Source organism: Brassica oleracea, chromosome C6 (genome assembly GCF_000695525.1).
Source record: "Brassica oleracea var. oleracea cultivar TO1000 chromosome C6, BOL, whole genome shotgun sequence".
Taxonomy (NCBI): Eukaryota; Viridiplantae; Streptophyta; class Magnoliopsida; order Brassicales; family Brassicaceae; genus Brassica; species Brassica oleracea.
This window is the reverse complement of record NC_027753.1, coordinates 6,847,884-6,865,272: the sequence shown is the minus strand read 5'-3', so window position 1 is coordinate 6,865,272 and position 17,389 is coordinate 6,847,884. Positions and strand designations below refer to the sequence as shown.

Here is a 17,389-nt window from a genome sequence, read left to right as displayed (position 1 = left end):
ATCACTATAATTTTTTTTGTAAATTTGAATTTTATAACAAAATTTATTTTGAGAACATTACTATGTAACCATACTATTTTAGATAATTTTCATTTTTTTTCTAAATTTGAAATGTATATGGAAGTTAAATTAAAGTGAACCTACATAATTGAGAAGAAATATTTTGAGATATTGTTAACAACAACAAAAGAAAAAATTAAAAGAAACTATAATATATTGTATATGCAAAATAATTTTGTAGTAAAATCTTATTTAAAAAAATTGCTTGAAATTACTTCTGTTGAGCTCAAAAATCTTGTAATCATGGATTAATTAAAGAGAATTTGATGTTGCGCCAAAAAAAGATTATAGTCTTTAATGTTAACAAAAGAGAAAAGAAACAAACAAAATGGACTAGACTTTGGTTCACTATAATTTTGAAAATCATCGTAAACCACAACAAAACATGGTATAGGAGTGTCTATATACTATTATACTGGCTCTGACAAAAATCCTCCAACTTTCTTCCGCGATTCAAAACAATAATCAGAACTTTCACTCTTGTAAGATCGGATACAAAGCAAATAGCAGAGCCAGAGTAATCTCTGTGAAGCAATCTTGTTGCGGGTATTGGTCCAAGAAGTGGGATAAGATCACTCATCATCTGATGGCAAAGTCGGGCTTTTGGAGCAGCTTTCTTGTTTGTGAAGTTCCAACATTCTCTTCTCTGGATTACAAAGACCTGCACCAGTTTTATATGATCAATCAAATGCTAGTCTATGTTATTGAACTGAATCTGGATCCAAAGACAGAGCCGCGTCCAGACAGTACTTATTTGTGTTAATTATTCAAAGCTTCATCAAAGAAATAGACAGAACCTGAGCACTTGGGGATGTCCCAAACAGCAACAGAGGAAGGAGAACATTCTGGTTCGCAAAGGATGTGATGGTTCTCGTGGTTGACGTTCATTGCTAGCATCCACGCACCTATTGTTACGTCCTCGTTGTTAAACATCCTGAAACTGCAGTTGCCCGACAAATTTTTATTTACGACACAAAGAGAAGAGGGACACTATGATATTATTTTTGTCAAGTTATGAAACAGAACTTGCCTGTTATTCTTCAGGGCAACCAAACTTGCTACTACATCAGAAGAGAGAGCATAGATAGGGCCATAAGCATGAAGAAAATATTCTTTTCCCAGCAGATGAGACAATGGTTCATACCTGCAAAATTCCAATTTTGATTCCAATCAGAATTCAAAAATATATATTACTTTCAGTTGTGTTCTCTCCTTCTTACCATTTGAGCTTAGGATCTGTGAAAACTGGACCCTTTTTCAAGCATCCTAGGTATGTTTGAGAGTGAGTCCGCTCTTTCGCCAATAGCAGAGAGAGTCGATCTGTGGAGAAAACAAAACAGCAGAAGTTCATAAAAAGGCCAATACTTCTTTTTTAGTTTGTCGTGAAGACAGAGATCGACCACAAGTAGATAACCACCTGGCCTCAAGTATATGTCATCGTCAGCTTTGACATAGAACTCAGCATCGTAAAGCGCATATGCAGCTTTGAAGAAAGCCAAACTATACAACAACAAAAGAAGATTGAAGACAAGCCTTTTGGATCATCATACTATGTCAGATGAGATCTGGAGAAGGAAAAAAAAGAGAGAGAGAGAAGCAAAATCACTCTCACTAACGTTTTGTAAGGGAGCTTACTGTACTCCTCTTCTATATCTAGCTGTACGAAGTCATCATACTCTGCGATCTCCTTTCTGAGCTCAGCCATTTTTTGCTCATTCTTGGTCTTTCCTATCACAAACCTAATGGCCAATCCTGTAGATTCCTCCAAGCTGCAAAGAATAATGTTACTCAGTGCAAAGGACAACACAACTTGATCCATCTATAGAGTATAAGCATGCAAGAAACAACGTACTACAGTAAAAACAAGAACCATGTAATAGTGAAAGCATCCAAGAATCAAAGTAGCACAGCAAAACAAGAACCATGTAATGGTGAACCTAGAGAGATTTTGAGATCAAAGCATCCAAGAACCAATGTACTACAGCGAAGCAAAACCATAATGTACTACAACAAAACAAGAACCATAATGTACTACAAAGAAACAAGAACCATGTAATGGTGAAAGCATCCAAGAACCGATGTCCTATAGTAAAACAAGAACCATATACTGTCATTTCCTGAATCTAGTGAGTGAGATTTTGAGATCAGAGCTCACTAGTCAGCAGCACCTAATCTAAATCCAGGAATCAAGATCAAAACAAACTCAAGATTCAAGTAACGATGTCACATGTGCTAATTCAAATCCAGATCAAACCAATGGCAAAGAGAATGCTAAACCAATCAGTACCGTCGAAGTCCTTCTGGATCTGACGGCATCCACGTCTTCCTAAGTGCTTGTCTCCGGCCAGTGGATCCAAATCCGGTTTGAATACCGACGAATCCCATAACCTTATGCCTCTTCCCGTCGCCGCCACCAACCCCCTTACTGTTCCCAACGACGTCCCAAACGACTCGCACCGTCTTCGGAGAAGCGTTCGTCAAGCAATTACGGCCGGTTAATCGGAGAGCCGGGAAGAGAATCACGGCGAGTCCGAATGTGAATCCGGCGATTCCGATAGCTAGGGAGGTTAATACGATGAGAGCCGTCGATCGGCGCGTGGCGAGTGATGGACGCGCGTGGAATAGCTTGCGAGGAGATTGCATTGTTGTACACCTTCCTTTATGGCGCCACGGGTCTCTCCGATCCGGTGGATCCAATTATCAGGATCCGGTAACGTATTGATACTTGCCACAGCATGCGCATCGAGGTATCATGCGAGGTTCACGGGCTCGAGTACATAGGTCCAATTGATTAAAATGTAATAAAAAATGGGTTTGTTTCACCGAACCGGGCCTTACGGTTGAACTCGTAAGAGGCGGGTTCAAGCCACGTGTCCTCTTCTCAGTGGCTCCTCCTTTCCGCGTTGGCGAGAGAGAAAGAAGGGTCTCGGCGTCTATTGATTCATTTCTCTCATCTCCGTAAAAGCTAGGGTTTTTTTCTCTTTTAGGCGATTCTCTGTGCGACCTCCATCTCCGGCGGTATTCTCCAGCAAATCCACTCCGGTTTCTCTTCTCCACCTCTTAGGTGAGTATTGAGTTGATCGACGGTAGAATTCTCCACCTCCTCTCCATCTTTTTGTGTTACGGTTTTAAATCGATTTGGAGATTTTTTTGTTTGAGGATTTCAAATCGATTTGGGGCTTTTAGATTTACGGTTTTAAATTGATTTGGGGGTTTTATCATTTACGGTTCTAACCGATTTGGGGATTTTAGTTTTAGGGTTTTAAATCGATTTGGGGATTTTTTGATTTAGGGATTTAAATCGTTTTGGGAGTTTGATTGATGGTTCCGTAACTCATATTTTTCCTTTATTATCATCTAATACTTGTATTATTCGCAGATGGATCCGGCAGAGGAGAGAAGGAATTCAAAGAGCCAGAAGGACCACATAAACATGCAATCATACGTGAGCGATTCAGAGTACGGGATTCCTAGAAGGTGTCCATGTGGTGGGAGAATCATCGATGAGGTTCGCCGGAAGGATGACTACGACACTCTTCCGGGGAAACGGTTCTTCACCTGCAAGAACTACGAAGTAAGTGTTCCGTTACACAGTTTACTTATGGGTTTATCATTTGAATACTGTGTGATGATTTGATTATGTTGTAACCAAGGCTGACGGGTTACATTATCGTCAGCCTTGGGTGATAGGTGTGCAGGAGGAGATTGAAAGGTTGACTAAGCGGGTGGAGGAGGCTGAAGAAGTGATGTTGGGGGCGTCGAATCTCGGTAGACAGCTCGATAGACTGGAGGTTTGTTTATAAAAAAAATTTATGTTATTTACTCGTTTGTTTCTTGCTTGACTAATATAATGACTGTTAGCAATTGTTGATTGTTATACATTTATATCGAAAATGTTTAGCTTTTGTGGAACTAAACAATAAATAGAACTAGAACCTAGAACTCTAACTACAACTTATATAAATCTATAATAAATTTTGGTTGTTGGTTGCTGTGTTAAATGGTACTTAGCGTAGTTAATATCTTCTAGTGATTTGATGTGTATTCACTGCTATATGAGAACAAGTTGTGTTAGGTAGACTTCGTTTACTCCATCTTCTGCTGTAGTTAATTGAAAGCAAAACCTAGTTTATAAAACCTAGCAAATCGACAACTAAAAACCCTCAAACATTTAATCACCAAACCAAACCTAAACGAGAAACCAAACATGGAACCGTTCCCCTCACACTCTCCCGGGTTTGTGAACCTTTTAGCTTCGCAGAGCAGTCCATCTATAGACGTTGACTCTGCTGAGGCATTAGGTAACTCGCCCGGGTTAGTTAAACCTTTGGAAAGGAGAAAGTGGGGTGTGAAAGAAGACCTTGTGCTCATTAGCGCTTGGTTGAACACGAGCAAGGATCCCATAGTCGCTAATGAGCAGAAGGTAGTGTCCTTTTGGAAGAGAATAGAGCTGTATTTCAATGCAAGCCCTCAGATGATTGGCTCCGTTCCTAGAGAATGGAGCCAATGTAAGCAGAGGTGGGGAAGGGTGAATGCGGAGGTGAGCAGGTTCGTTGGTTGCCATGAAGCAGCTTTGAAGGAGCAGTCGAGCGGGCAAAATGAGAATGATGTCATGAAAGCAGCACATGACATCTTCTTCAATGACTACAACGTCAAATTCACACTTGAACATTGCTGGAGGGAGCTGAGGTTTGATCAGAAATGGAGGTCACACGTCAAAGATGGTGCAAAGGAGAAGAGGAAGGAACCAGCTCCGGAGGTCGTACTTGACGATGGAGATGTTAGGCCTCCGGGTGTGAAGGCCAGCAAAGTAGGGAAGCGCAGGAAGCACAGGAATGAAGCTGCTTTTGATCGAGTTGAGAGCTTGCTAGCTATGAAAAATATGTATTCAAAACAAAAGATTCTTGATCGTCTCCTTGCCAAAAATGAGGAGACACTTTCTTCTCAAGAGAAGGAACTTAAGACTAAACTAATTGGTGAAATGCTTTGATTTGGTAAGTGTGTTTAACTTGACTAAATTTTTAAGTAAAGCTTGAACTTGATTCTGTTTTCTTTTCATTTGCAGGTGAGAGAGTGCAGGTCACGGGTTTGAGTTAACGTGTTGGAGCTCAGTAGTTGTTGCAGTGGAGGTCACTTGTTGGTTTTTTATGTATCATGCTTGTAGTACTAGGATCTGACATTCACGGGAGTGTACTATTTTGTATCTTTGTACACTCAGTTTAGGTCCATCGGATATGGGTGTATGTACCCACAGGATTTGTTTCCAAGTGACGGTTTGTATTTTGTACTCATCACGGGTGTTTGTACCCGTGATAATAGCTTCATGACTCCAGTTCTATATAAAGGATGTGTTCACTTCATTATCATCACCACTCCAGTTTGAGTTAAACTTCATTATCATCATGTCTAGTGCTCTTTAAGCAAAGTGTTCACTTCATTATCATCACCTCAGTGATTCTATTGATTATCATCGTACCACTCTGCTCTTCACGTCTTACCCGAGCCATCACCACACTTCTATTTTCATATCTCAACCCTCACAACACTTGCTGAATTCCCAACCATCGATCAAGCTTCAAGTCACAAGGTAAGTTCAAGTAAGAAAAGAAAACATAATGTAGAAAAATGGTTATGTAAAAATGAAAAAAACAATTTTAAAGATTTATGAAAATTTGTAGAGAATTATTTTTATAAAGCTTCAAGTCACAAGATTTTTAAAAATTTGTAAAAAAACAGATTCATCATTAATTATATGTTCTAGTGTAAAATAAAAAGATTATTGGATTATGAAAATTTAAAATAATTCGTTGTCTTTTCAATGAAGGATAAGGCAAAAAATAATGTCTTCCTCATCAAGTGATGAAGTTGATGAAGCTTTAGAAGAAATGGTCGACCAAGTTGTTGATAATCACATCCACTCAGTGATTCATGGTCACCCCAACAAGTCCAAAAGATGGGCTTATATCGAAAGAGCTCGGGAACAAGGACACAATCAGCTGTGGAACGATTATTTCAATGATAATCCTACATACCCACCGGAAATGTTTAGGAGGCGTTTTCGAATGAACAAATCATTGTTCCTTCGCATTGTGGAACGTATAAGTAATGAAGTTCCATACTTTCAGCAAAGACGAAGTGCTTGCGGAAGGAACGGGCTATCTCCACTTCAAAAGTGTACGGCAACTATACGTATGCTGGCATATGGTCAATCGGGAGATACATATGACGAATATCTCCGACTTGGTGACAGTACAGCACGTTTATGTTTGGCAAATTTCACTGATGCAATAATACTATTGTTTGGAGATGAATATCTACGAAGCCCTACAGCCGAGGATCTTCAACGATTACTCGATGTTGGAGAGGTACGGGGGTTTCCGGGAATGATAGGCAGCATCGACTGTATGCATTGGGAGTGGAAAAATTTTAGTCTTATGAACTTTTTTTTCAGGTTCACCAATGCAGAAAAAAGCAAATACAGGTTCATAACTATTCATGGACCCACAAAAAAATATTAAAAAATTCATGTGAACCCCAAGAATGCTCATGCTCTAAAAACGTTTGCACGGCACTGCACTCAGTGGTGAATTTTTTATTCTCGTTTTGGACTGAGGTTATTAATTAATTTTGAATTTTTAGTCGTAAATATGAAAAACGTCTTCTAAACGTCATTTCAATAACTCTTAAACACAATTGAACATTTACGTTCATTATGAAAGAAACATACAAGTAACACAAATACATTATTCTTGTAAAGTTATTAATTAAATATCCGTCGGGTCTGAATCTAATTAAAACTTACACTAAAATTTATTTGTTTAAGTCGCCAGAGTAAACGACCAACAGCAGCGATCATCGATAGCGATTACTATACCGCTATTTTTCATAGCTGCCACTGAATCTGTCAATGACTGAAATTTAATCGGTAGTCACTAGTCATCGATCGTTACGATAGCTAAATGAACAATATTTGACCACTATCACTATCGATTGACAGACGAACAGCGCACAAATCAAATGTTTATGCTTTTCAAATTTCTGGTCCTGCCTAGGCCAAGCTCAGTCAGTTGCTTGGCTTCATCACTGACGCCAAGAGAGCGGGAGGGAGAAACAGACAATGGTAAAAGAGACTATTAGAGTATCGGTTTAGATTGGTTCAATTTATTGTATTTTGGTTAGCTTATTTCGGTTAACTAACGGCTATATAAGATGACATATTGTAACAGAATGTCTTATCGAGAATAACAAACTTCATTTTGATCATGATTACATTTCATCTTCTTCTCTCTCGATTCTCAGTTGATATGGTATCAGAGCGTTGAATCGAAGTTCAACTATCACGATCTTGAGATCTCGCTTCCTCATCGATCTCGTTTCCTCATATTTTCAGCTCAACAATGGTGGTTCTTCGTAGATCAACAAGACGATCATCTCGCACTACTGGATCGGCGGCAAAATCAACCAATCCAGCTCGCGCATCTTCATCAAACCCAATCCCGGCGACTTCAGTTCCCGATTCACCTATTCTGGTGACAACTTCGGCGAATCCTCCGCCATTTCCAGCTCCGATCCCTTTGCTTTCTATTCCGAACGCGATCGCTTCATCGGAATCTCTCAATTTTGGAGGAATCCAGTATTCTCCATATTTTCTCGCAAGTGGTGACAATCCTGGAACTTCACTCATTTCTGAGCTACTCGATGGATCTAACTATAATACTTGGAACATTGCGATGACAATAGCCTTAGATGCGAAGAACAAAATTGTGTTTGTTGACGGATCTTTGCCTAGGCTAGATATCTCGCATCCTCATTATAGGATCTGGCCGAGATGCAACAATATGGTGAAGTCCTGGATTCTGAACTCTGCTACAAAACCGATTTATGGGAGTATCCTAAGATTCAATGATGCTTCTGAGATTTGGAATGATCTTTTGGCTCGTTATCACCTGACGAATTTACCGAGATCTATCAGCTAACGCAGCAAATCTGATCTCTCCGGCAAGGATCATCTGATATGTCAACATACTACACGAAGCTAAAGACTCTCTGGGATGATCTTGATGGAGCATATTGCGTTAATACTTGTCAGTCTTGTGTATGTTGCAAAGCTACAGCTACAAAGATTGAGCATACTAAAGTGATCAAATTCTTAGTTGGTCTTAATGATTCATACTCTAACCTCAGGAGCCATATCATAATGAAGAAACATGTTCAGGATCTATCTGGTGTTTATAATCTTCTGGATCAGGATTTCAATCAACGCAACATTACTCCTATTCAAAAATGCTAGTGCTTTTCAAGTGACAAGCGGTGAAAGCTACACCCCTTCTGTCAATGCAACATATACCAAACCATCAAGACCTGTGTGTTCTCACTGTGGCTACAATGGTCATACCATTGATATGTGCTACAAAATTCACGGGTATCCTCCTGGTTTTAAACACAAGAAGAATCCAACTAACAAGTCAGCTCCAGCAAATAATGACAAGAATCTGAACACTGTGAAACCAGTTGTGGCTCATTTGGCTATCAATGATTCAACAAGCACTGATGATAACTCGGCTATCTTGAGTACTCTCTCTAAAGATCAGATACAGAGTGTCATTGCATATTTCAATTCTCAGCTTCAACCGAGTCGAGCCAGCTACCCATCTACTTCAACTGGTACTATCACCGCATTACCTGGTATGGCTTTCTCCTCATCTATAATTGGTTTCATTAGAGTCTTAAGAGCCACGGGTAATATATTAAACTCTTCATCTTGGATAGTTGATAGTGGTGCCACACATCATGTCTCTCATGATAAAAGCATATTCGAGAGCTTGACTGATTCTTTAAACAAACCAGTCACTCTACCTACAGGTCAGAACATCAACATCAGAGGAATTGGTCTGATTAGATTGAATGAATATCTTCTATTGACCAATGTCCTCTTCATACCTCTGTTTAAACCTACTGAGTATCAGTCAGTTAACTAAATATTTGGGATGTCGAGTGATGTTTGATGTGGCCTCTTGTGTGATACAGGATCCTATCAGGGGATTGATGATTGGTCAGGGTGAGCAAATAGTTAATCTTTATGTCATGGAAGGAGCAGTAAACATGGATTCAGCAAGCATGATGGCAACACCTTCTGTTAATGTCGTTATTGATACTTCTTTATGGCATAATAGACTAGGTCATCCGTCTGTGGAGAAGATTGAACAGATTACTAATGTACTTGGAATCAAACAAAAGAATAAAAGCTCTTTCCATTGCCCTGTCTGTCCCTTGGCAAAGCAGAAACATTTACCATATGTTTCACACAACAATATTTGTGCTAATGCTTTTGAACTTCTTCATATTGACATCTGGGGACCTTTCTCTGTTCCAACCCCTGAAGGCTACAAATACTTACTTAACTATTGTAGATGATCACACAAGGGTGATCTGGATTTATCTCTTAAAAGCGAAGTCAGACGTTCTACATGTTTTCCCAGACTTCTTAACTATGGTGGAGAAACAGTATAATGCTCATGTTAAGAGCGTGCGATCTGACAATGCTTAGGAGTTAAAATTCACTAATCTGTACAAGCAGAAGGGGATCATTGCCTATCATTCATGTCCTGAGACTCCACAACAAAACTCAGTCGTCGAGTGGAAGCACCAACACATTCTTAATGTGGCTAGATCATTAATGTTCAAGGCTCACATTCCTCTTCAACACTGGGGAGACTGTGTTCTAACTGCTGTTTTCCTAATCAATTGGCTACCTACTTCTCTCCTTAACAACAAATCCCCGTTCCAAGTCTTCACTTCCAAGCAGCCTTCATACAATGATCTGAGAGTATTTGGCTGTCTGGTTTATAACTCTACCTCTTCAAAGAATCGTCACAAGTTCAACCATGAGCTAAACCGTGTGTTTTTATTGGTTATTCAGCCGGATACAAAGGTTATAAACTCTTGGACTTGGATTCATAGAACATCATCATCTCTAGGAATGTAGTCTTTCATGAGGACATTTTCCCTTTTCAAGATGATGATGGTGTGAAGAATGACTTCTTCTCCATCTTAAATCCTGCATCAGTGGAACCTTGTGATCATGATGATATCAGCACTGTAAATGAGAGGGAATCTCAAACAGTGGTTTCTGAATCTCATGATAATGTAGATGTCATCCATGCAGTTGAGAGGGAATCTCCTACAGTGGTACATGACATTCTTCAACAAGATTCTACTACCGCGAATATTGAACCAACAGGAAACAAAAGGACATCAAAGTCTCCAGCTTACTTGCATGATTACTACTGCAGCATGACTGAGACTGATGTACCTTATCCTCTTGCTTCATATGTGTCGATGGAGAAGTTATCTGAAGGATACGTAGCTTATATATGTTCTATTAGTCTTCATCCAGAACCAACCTCTTTCACTCAAGCCAAGAAGTTTGATGCTTGGCTACAGGGGATGAATGAGGAACTAATAGCTCTAGAGAATACACATACATGAGACATTGTTTCACTCCCAGAAGATAAACATGCTATTGGGTGTAAATGGGTTTATAAAGTTAAACTCAACGCTGATGGTACTCTGGAACGATACAAGGCGAGATTAGTTGCCAAAGGCTACACACAACAAGAAGGTATTGACTTTGTGGACACATTTTCTCCTGTGGTTAAAATGACAATAGTCAAGACACTTCTTGCGGTTGCTGCAGCTAAGAAATGGAGTCTCACACAGTTAGACATCTCTAATGCGTTTCTAAATGGTGATTTGAATGAAGAAATATATATGACTCTTCCTCCGGGTTATACTCCAAAAGAGGGTGTCACTCTACCTCCTAATCCTGTCTGCAAACTCAAAAAGTCCTTATATGGACTCAAACAAGCTTCCAGACGGTGGTTTCTAAAGTTCAGTTTGACATTAGTGACTCTCGAATTCAAGAAATCTCATTCGGATCACGCATTGTTTATCAAGAGAACAGAAGGCAGATATGTTGCAGTGTTGGTTTACGTTGATGATATCATTATTGCATCAAATAATGATGATGATGTTATCTTTGTCAAGACTTCCCTTGCTCAACATTTTAAGCTTCAGGATCTTGGTCCTATCAGATTCTTCTTGGGTCTTGAGATTGCTTGAACTTCTTCTGGCATTTCTATCTCTCAACGCAAATACACTTTGGAACTTCTTGAGGATGTTGGCTTTCTTGCAGCTAAGACTTCCAGTGTTCCTATGGAACCAAGTAATGTCTTGCGTCAAGATTGTAAAGGGCATCCTCTTGATGATCCACTGGTCTATCGACGTCTCGTGGGAAAATTGATGTATCTCACAATCACACGCCCAAATATCACTTTCTCAGTGAACAAACTTTGTCAATACAGCTTTGCTTCAAAGAATTCTCATCTCCAAGCAGCATATAAAGTCTTACATTACTTGAAAGGATCTATCGGCTTGGGTTTATTCTACTCAGCTACTAATGATTTGGTACTTAAGACTTTTAGATTGGAGTGGTTGCAAGGACACACGACGTTCCACTAGCGGTTACTGTATGTTGTTTGGTTCTTCTCTGATCTCCTGGAAGTCAAAGAAACAAGATACTGTCTCTCATTCTTCTGCTGAATCAGAATACAGAGCGATGAGTTTTGGTGTTCGTGAGGTGCAATGGCTGGTCAATATGTTGCGGGAGTTTGATGCACCACAACATGGTCCAGTTGCTTTCTTTTGTGACTCCACTGCTACCATTCACATTGCTAATAATGTTGTTTTTCATGAGAGAAGTGAACATTTAGAGTCAGATTGTCATAAAGTGCGTAAAATGGTTGAGATTGGATTGATCAAGACGTTACATGTTACTAGAGGCAATCAACTTGCAGACATTTTCACTAAACCGCTACAGCCGGGTCCATTCTATTCTCTTATGGGCAAGATGGGACTTCTTTCCATTACGTTGCCATCTTGAGAGGGGCTATTAGAGTACCAGTTTATATTGGTTCAATGTATTGTATTTTGGTTAGCTTATTCCGGTTAACTAACGACTATATAAGCTGACACATTGTAACAGAACGTTATCGAGAATAACAAACTTCATTTTGATCATGATTACATTTCATCTTCTTATTTCTCGATTTTTAGTTGATAGAGACGAAGGTACAATATTTTGGGAGAAAGAAGACAATGGTAAAGGGGACGAAGGTACAATATTTAGGGAGACCTTCTCTTACACGACAGTTTTATTGGGCTGGGCCTCATAAAACCAGCTCGAAAAGCCCAATCTAGGATTATAAAAATAAACAACAAACCTTCCCTCTTACTGTAACCCTGTCTCGTCTCGATTAGGGTTAAGATTATTAGGCGAAAGGTATCTCATCTTCTACACACAAACCAACCCCTCGATCATGGATATGTTGAAGAAGCGACGGCTCGACGAGAACGGCATAGGGCTCCTAAACGACGGACACATCACCGCCGTATCGACTCGATTGACCCCACACGACGCTAGGAAGATCATCGAGCGATTCTCCAACGATCAGCTTCTCGACATCTTACAAGAGGCCGTCGCTCGACACCCCGACGTTCTCGAGCTCGTGAGATCAACCGCCGACTCCGACGTCTCTCAGAGGAAGCTATTCATCCGCGGCCTCGCGGCGGAGACGACGACGGAAGGTCTCCGATCGCTTTTCTCCACTTACGGAGATCTCGAGGAAGCGATCGTGATTCTCGATAAAGTTACGGCGAAATCGAAAGGGTACGGGTTCGTGACGTTCAAGCACGTGGACGGAGCTCTCCTCGCTTTGAAGGATCCGTCCAAGAAGATCGACGGGCGCGTGACGGTCACGCAGCTCGCGGCGGCCGGGAATCAAGGCACGACGGCTCATGTTTCGGATCTATCGACGAGGAAGATTTATGTGGCGAATGTGCCGTTTGATATGCCTGCGGATAGGTTGTTGAATCAGTTTCTTGCTTATGGAGATATCGAAGAAGGTCCTTTGGGTTTTGATAAAGTCACTGGGAAGTCACGAGGGTTTGCTTTGTTTGTGTATAAGACTTCCGAAGGTGCTCAGGCGGCGCTTGCTGATCCTACAAAGGTTGTTGATGGGAAGCATCTGCAGTGTAAGTTGGCTATAGATGGGAAGAAAGGAAAGCCGCCTGGTCAAGATGTTGGTGTTGCTGGGCCTGGAGGACATGGTCACGGTGATGGAATGGGGATGGTGCCTCCTCCTGGACCTTATGCTGTTGGTCACGGTGGACCTGGTGGGATGGGTCCTTACGGTGGGTACTCGGGAGGACCACCGCCGCATCATATGAATTCCACACCATCTTCTATGGGTGGTGGTGCTTCTGCTGGAGGAGGAGGAGGTGGTTATGGAGGTGCATATGCTGGTCATTACAGTGGATACGGTGGTGCAGGATCTGGAGGTTATGGATCAATGGGTGGTGCCGGTGGTGGTTATGGTGGGCCAGGTGCTGGAAGTGGTCCGTATAGAATGCCGCCAAGTTCGATGTCTGGTGGTGGTTATCCAGAGAGTGGGCATTATGGGCATTCGTCAGCTTCAGCATATCCTGGACAGCATCCGGCTGTTGGTTCCTCCGCAGTGCCGAGAGTTCCTCTTGGAGGAATGTACCCCAACGGTCCACCAAATTACTGAATGGTGAGATGGTTTTTCTTGAAATTGAGTTTTTCTCTAGGCTTGATCTTGTTACTTGTAGAGCTTTTTGTGCATGAGGCTTGATCTTGCTAGTTGTAAGCTTTTTGTGCATGAGCAGGGTCCTTGCATTTTTACGTCTGATGTGCTTAGGTTTGTTTGCTAGCTAGACATTCTCTGCTTTTTCTTTCATGTGTCCACTTGGGGCTATTTGCTTGCGTTCAATGATATTTGCTACTTGATGCACTGCCTGAGTACGTGAGTATCTTTATGTTGTTTGCATTGGTTCATGTATTTACTTTCCTCGTTGGTTAATTGTTGGGTAAACCTAAAACTATAATTATTTTAGGCGTTAGTATTATTTTCAATCATAAATCTGTTACCCTGTCTGCAACCATCATTATCATCATTTGCTTCTTTCTACAACAAAGTGTTGTTTCTCATATTTGCTCTATACGCTGATTGTAAAGTATTGTCTTTCTTTTAAGTGACTTGTTTGTTAATGCTAATGACCAAATTGAGTTGTGAATGAATGATTCAGGTTTGTGACAGGAAGAAGATGCATTTTGTGCTTAGTGGTGATTACGTGATTGCAGCTTCTTTAAAAATCTCTGGATTGATGAATGTATTGCTGCTTTGACATCTGTGTCTCTCTCTCTCTGCACTTGAACTGAATGTGCCTTGGCCTCTGAATGCCTAGTTACTCTATGAATGATTAGACTAGCCTGTATTTTTCTCTCTTTCATAGACATAGTTGGCAGACGAATTGTTTTGTTTGTCAGATTAGTGAGTTTTCAATAACATTTACTGTATTCTTCTCTACTCTGTTTCCTGGTTATTGTTCCTTTTCAATCTTCTGAAACGTAGACACAACGCTCTGCTTGTCTTTGATCTTTGAGGATATCTGTTTGGGGGTTCACATCTACCTACAGAATCCTTTACTTGACATAAATAAAGTGGCACTAGATTGGTTTTCTTTGTGAATCATTTCTCACTGGTTGATTCATAGGTTAAAAAGTGCTGAACATGTCTTTTGCTTTAGAAGCTTGATATATTTGTATTTTTGCCTTTCCTCTTTCCCAAGTATGCTTGTGAAGAAGCTCTTTTGTCTATTGATGTTAAAACCAGACATGATAGAACTTGTTGAAGAATGTTTCTTGTTATTATTATATGTTGTCATTGTTTGACAAGAACTCTGCTTCAGATTATAACAAATCTATAATATGATTCTGTGTGATATATATATAACAAATGAAGAGATTTACTTTCAATGGTCGTTTGAGGTTTTATGTCAGAAACTTGTCCTTTAACGGCTTTGTTTGGGTGGAATATTCTCTGAAGACAAAGACTTGGATCTGATCTCTCTTCATGTCCACAAACAGACAAGTCTGTCATTGTTAGGAATCATTTGTTCACACTAACTTGTGACCACGTCTTCTTTTTTTACTCGTTTTTTTGTTTTCTTTTTCCTTTTTATTTGGCGATTTTCCGGTGCGACCGAGGGTGTGGCAAAGAGAAGTACAGTGGCGAAATCATCATTTCGTTGTAACATGTAATTGAATATTGTGTCGTTACACTTTGTACGTTGCTTGTGTTTAATCACCTGTTTTGGGGTTGATTTGATTAAACTGTTTTTAGGAGTTTTGGAAATTTAGTTTTTTTTTTTGGTAAAAGCCCTACTAATACCATTAAAAACGATAAAATTTCATCTTCCAAATCATTAAATTGACGAGTTTAGATTTATGTAATATCTGAGAATAGTAGTAGTCAGTTAAAACAAGATTTTATTTTTAATAAAATTAAAACCGGTCATACACTATGAATAGAGATTATTATTTGAATATCTAGAATGTATAGCATCTGATTAATCCGTTCCGATAATAATCATGTTTCCATAAAGTTCAAATTATATTTATCCTCCAAAACCAAATTAAACTAAAAGCTTCTTTTAAATATTACAAAACAAGTATCCCAATTTTTAAGTTCATACAAAATTAACCCAAAATTATTAAACCCAGAAGAAGAGAGTCATTACTTCATTATTATTACTCATCCCATATATATTAATTGAGAAACATTATAACATTTTTTTGTAGTCATGTGTTATCACTATAATGATTTTTAGAATCCTTAGAGAAATATGTTGATCCATCTAAATATATAATAAGTTTTTTATTAAACTAACCATAAATACATTATTAATGTGTTTCATTATTTCTTTAAATAAATTTACCGAATTGCCTAATGTGGCTAAAGTATATATGACAATTAATGATTTTGAATAATAAAGATTTGATAAAAATAAGTGTATCTTATATTATATTTGTTTAGTTTTAAACTATTAAAATAAATTAAACAACCATATTAATCATATAATAAAAAATTTAGATTTTTCTGTTTATGTTATATTTTGAATTTTTAAAAACGAGTATAAATTACTAAAACTGTTAAATGTCTCATATTAAAATTTTGTGATCTATGGTTTAAAATTTTTGTTATTACATGATACAAATGATTACAAAATCGTATAAGTCAAGTCTCATTTAATAAGTATTAAAATTTTAATTTTGAAATTTACTTTGAACAAATTTTTTTTTTGATAAAAATATATATCATTTTTATTTTGTTTAAAAAGATATTATAAATTACGTAAACTATTAATCCCACAATAAAATTTTATTATCAGTAATTTAACGTTTTTGTTATAACGGATACAAATGATTAAGAAACATATGAATAGACATCATCATTTAATAGATGTATAAATAATAGTTACTGACTTTTTATTATTAAATATATATTTATAATTTCATAATATGTTAAAAAAATGTATAATACATAAAATAATTTATATATATAATGTTCATAAGGCCCAAGCTTAGAGCATGAGCATTGGTGAACCCCCTTTTTGGGGTTCACAAGGATTTTTTAATATTTTTTGGTGGGTCCATAAATAGTTATAAATCTGTATTTGTTGTTTTCTGCATTGGTGAACCTCAAGAAGGAGTTCATAAGAATAAAATAATAATATTTATTTTATTTTTTAAAAATTTCAAAATATTCAGAATACATGAATAAAATATTAAAATATATTATACAATATTTGAAAACTTTTTATTCAATACATTAAGAGTAGATTACATAAATCGAGAAATTGAAGAACATACAAAGCGTATTCATCTTCATCACCAAACTTTTGCCAAATATTTTCCATTAAATCAGCTTTCAAACGAGCATGCTTGTCTGGATCTCGAACTTCTCTGCGCATGGCTAACATATCACCGACATGAATACTATCTCTCCTTATCACCCTAGAACTTCTGTTTGACTCTCCTGACTCGAACTCAGATGTATTAATTTGAGCGTATCCGTGTCGTTCGTTCTCTACTATCATATTGTGCAATATGACACAAGTTTTCATTATCTTTCCTATCTTTTCCTTGTCCCATAGTAGAGCTGGGTTTTTAACAATTGCAAACCTCGATTGCAATACTCCAAAAGCCCGTTCAACATCTTTTCTTGCGGATTCTTGCTTTTTTGCAAATTTCTCGGCTTTAGGACCTTGAGGAAGTGGGATGGATTGGATAAATGTTGACCAGTTTGGATAAATTCCGTCAGTAAGATAGTAGGCCATACGATAAGTGTGGTTGTTGACCTTGAACTTAACTTTAGGCGCTCGACCATGTAAGATGTCATCAAAAACA

The 17,389-nt window shown here is 38.5% G+C and overlaps 5 protein-coding genes across 5 annotated transcripts; 4 read left to right on the top strand and 1 right to left on the bottom strand.

Moving 5' to 3' along the window:
* Nucleotides 1-327: 327 nt before the first annotated feature.
* On the bottom strand, nt 328-2,829 carry LOC106296933 (probable beta-1,3-galactosyltransferase 14). Its single transcript, XM_013733195.1, has 7 exons — nt 2,348-2,829; nt 1,677-1,829; nt 1,478-1,560; nt 1,281-1,380; nt 1,091-1,204; nt 858-1,000; nt 328-721 (listed from the first exon to the last, which is right to left on the bottom strand). Exons 1-7 carry the CDS (start codon nt 2,701-2,703, stop codon nt 633-635), a joined length of 1,038 nt encoding a protein of 345 aa, XP_013588649.1. The 5' UTR covers nt 2,704-2,829; the 3' UTR covers nt 328-632.
* Nucleotides 2,830-4,267: 1,438 nt separating this feature from the next.
* LOC106297344 (glutathione S-transferase T3-like) lies at nt 4,268-5,050 on the top strand. Its single transcript, XM_013733604.1, has one exon. The coding sequence runs from the start codon at nt 4,268-4,270 to the stop codon at nt 5,048-5,050; it is 783 nt and encodes a 260-aa protein (XP_013589058.1).
* An 850-nt stretch (nt 5,051-5,900) lies between these two features.
* Nucleotides 5,901-6,549, top strand: LOC106297343. The gene is made up of 2 exons (XM_013733603.1): nt 5,901-6,462; nt 6,512-6,549. The coding sequence occupies exons 1-2, from the start codon at nt 5,901-5,903 to the stop codon at nt 6,547-6,549; spliced, it is 600 nt and encodes a 199-aa protein (XP_013589057.1).
* Nucleotides 6,550-8,267: 1,718 nt separating this feature from the next.
* On the top strand, nt 8,268-10,548 carry LOC106297342. The gene is made up of 4 exons (XM_013733602.1): nt 8,268-9,029; nt 9,088-9,276; nt 9,608-9,901; nt 10,021-10,548. Exons 1-4 carry the CDS (start codon nt 8,268-8,270, stop codon nt 10,546-10,548), a joined length of 1,773 nt encoding a protein of 590 aa, XP_013589056.1.
* A 1,794-nt stretch (nt 10,549-12,342) lies between these two features.
* On the top strand, nt 12,343-14,661 carry LOC106300353 (UBP1-associated protein 2C). Its single transcript, XM_013736478.1, has 2 exons — nt 12,343-13,691; nt 14,227-14,661. The coding sequence occupies exon 1, from the start codon at nt 12,438-12,440 to the stop codon at nt 13,686-13,688; it is 1,251 nt and encodes a 416-aa protein (XP_013591932.1). The 5' UTR covers nt 12,343-12,437; the 3' UTR covers nt 13,689-13,691; nt 14,227-14,661.
* Nucleotides 14,662-17,389: the final 2,728 nt, after the last annotated feature.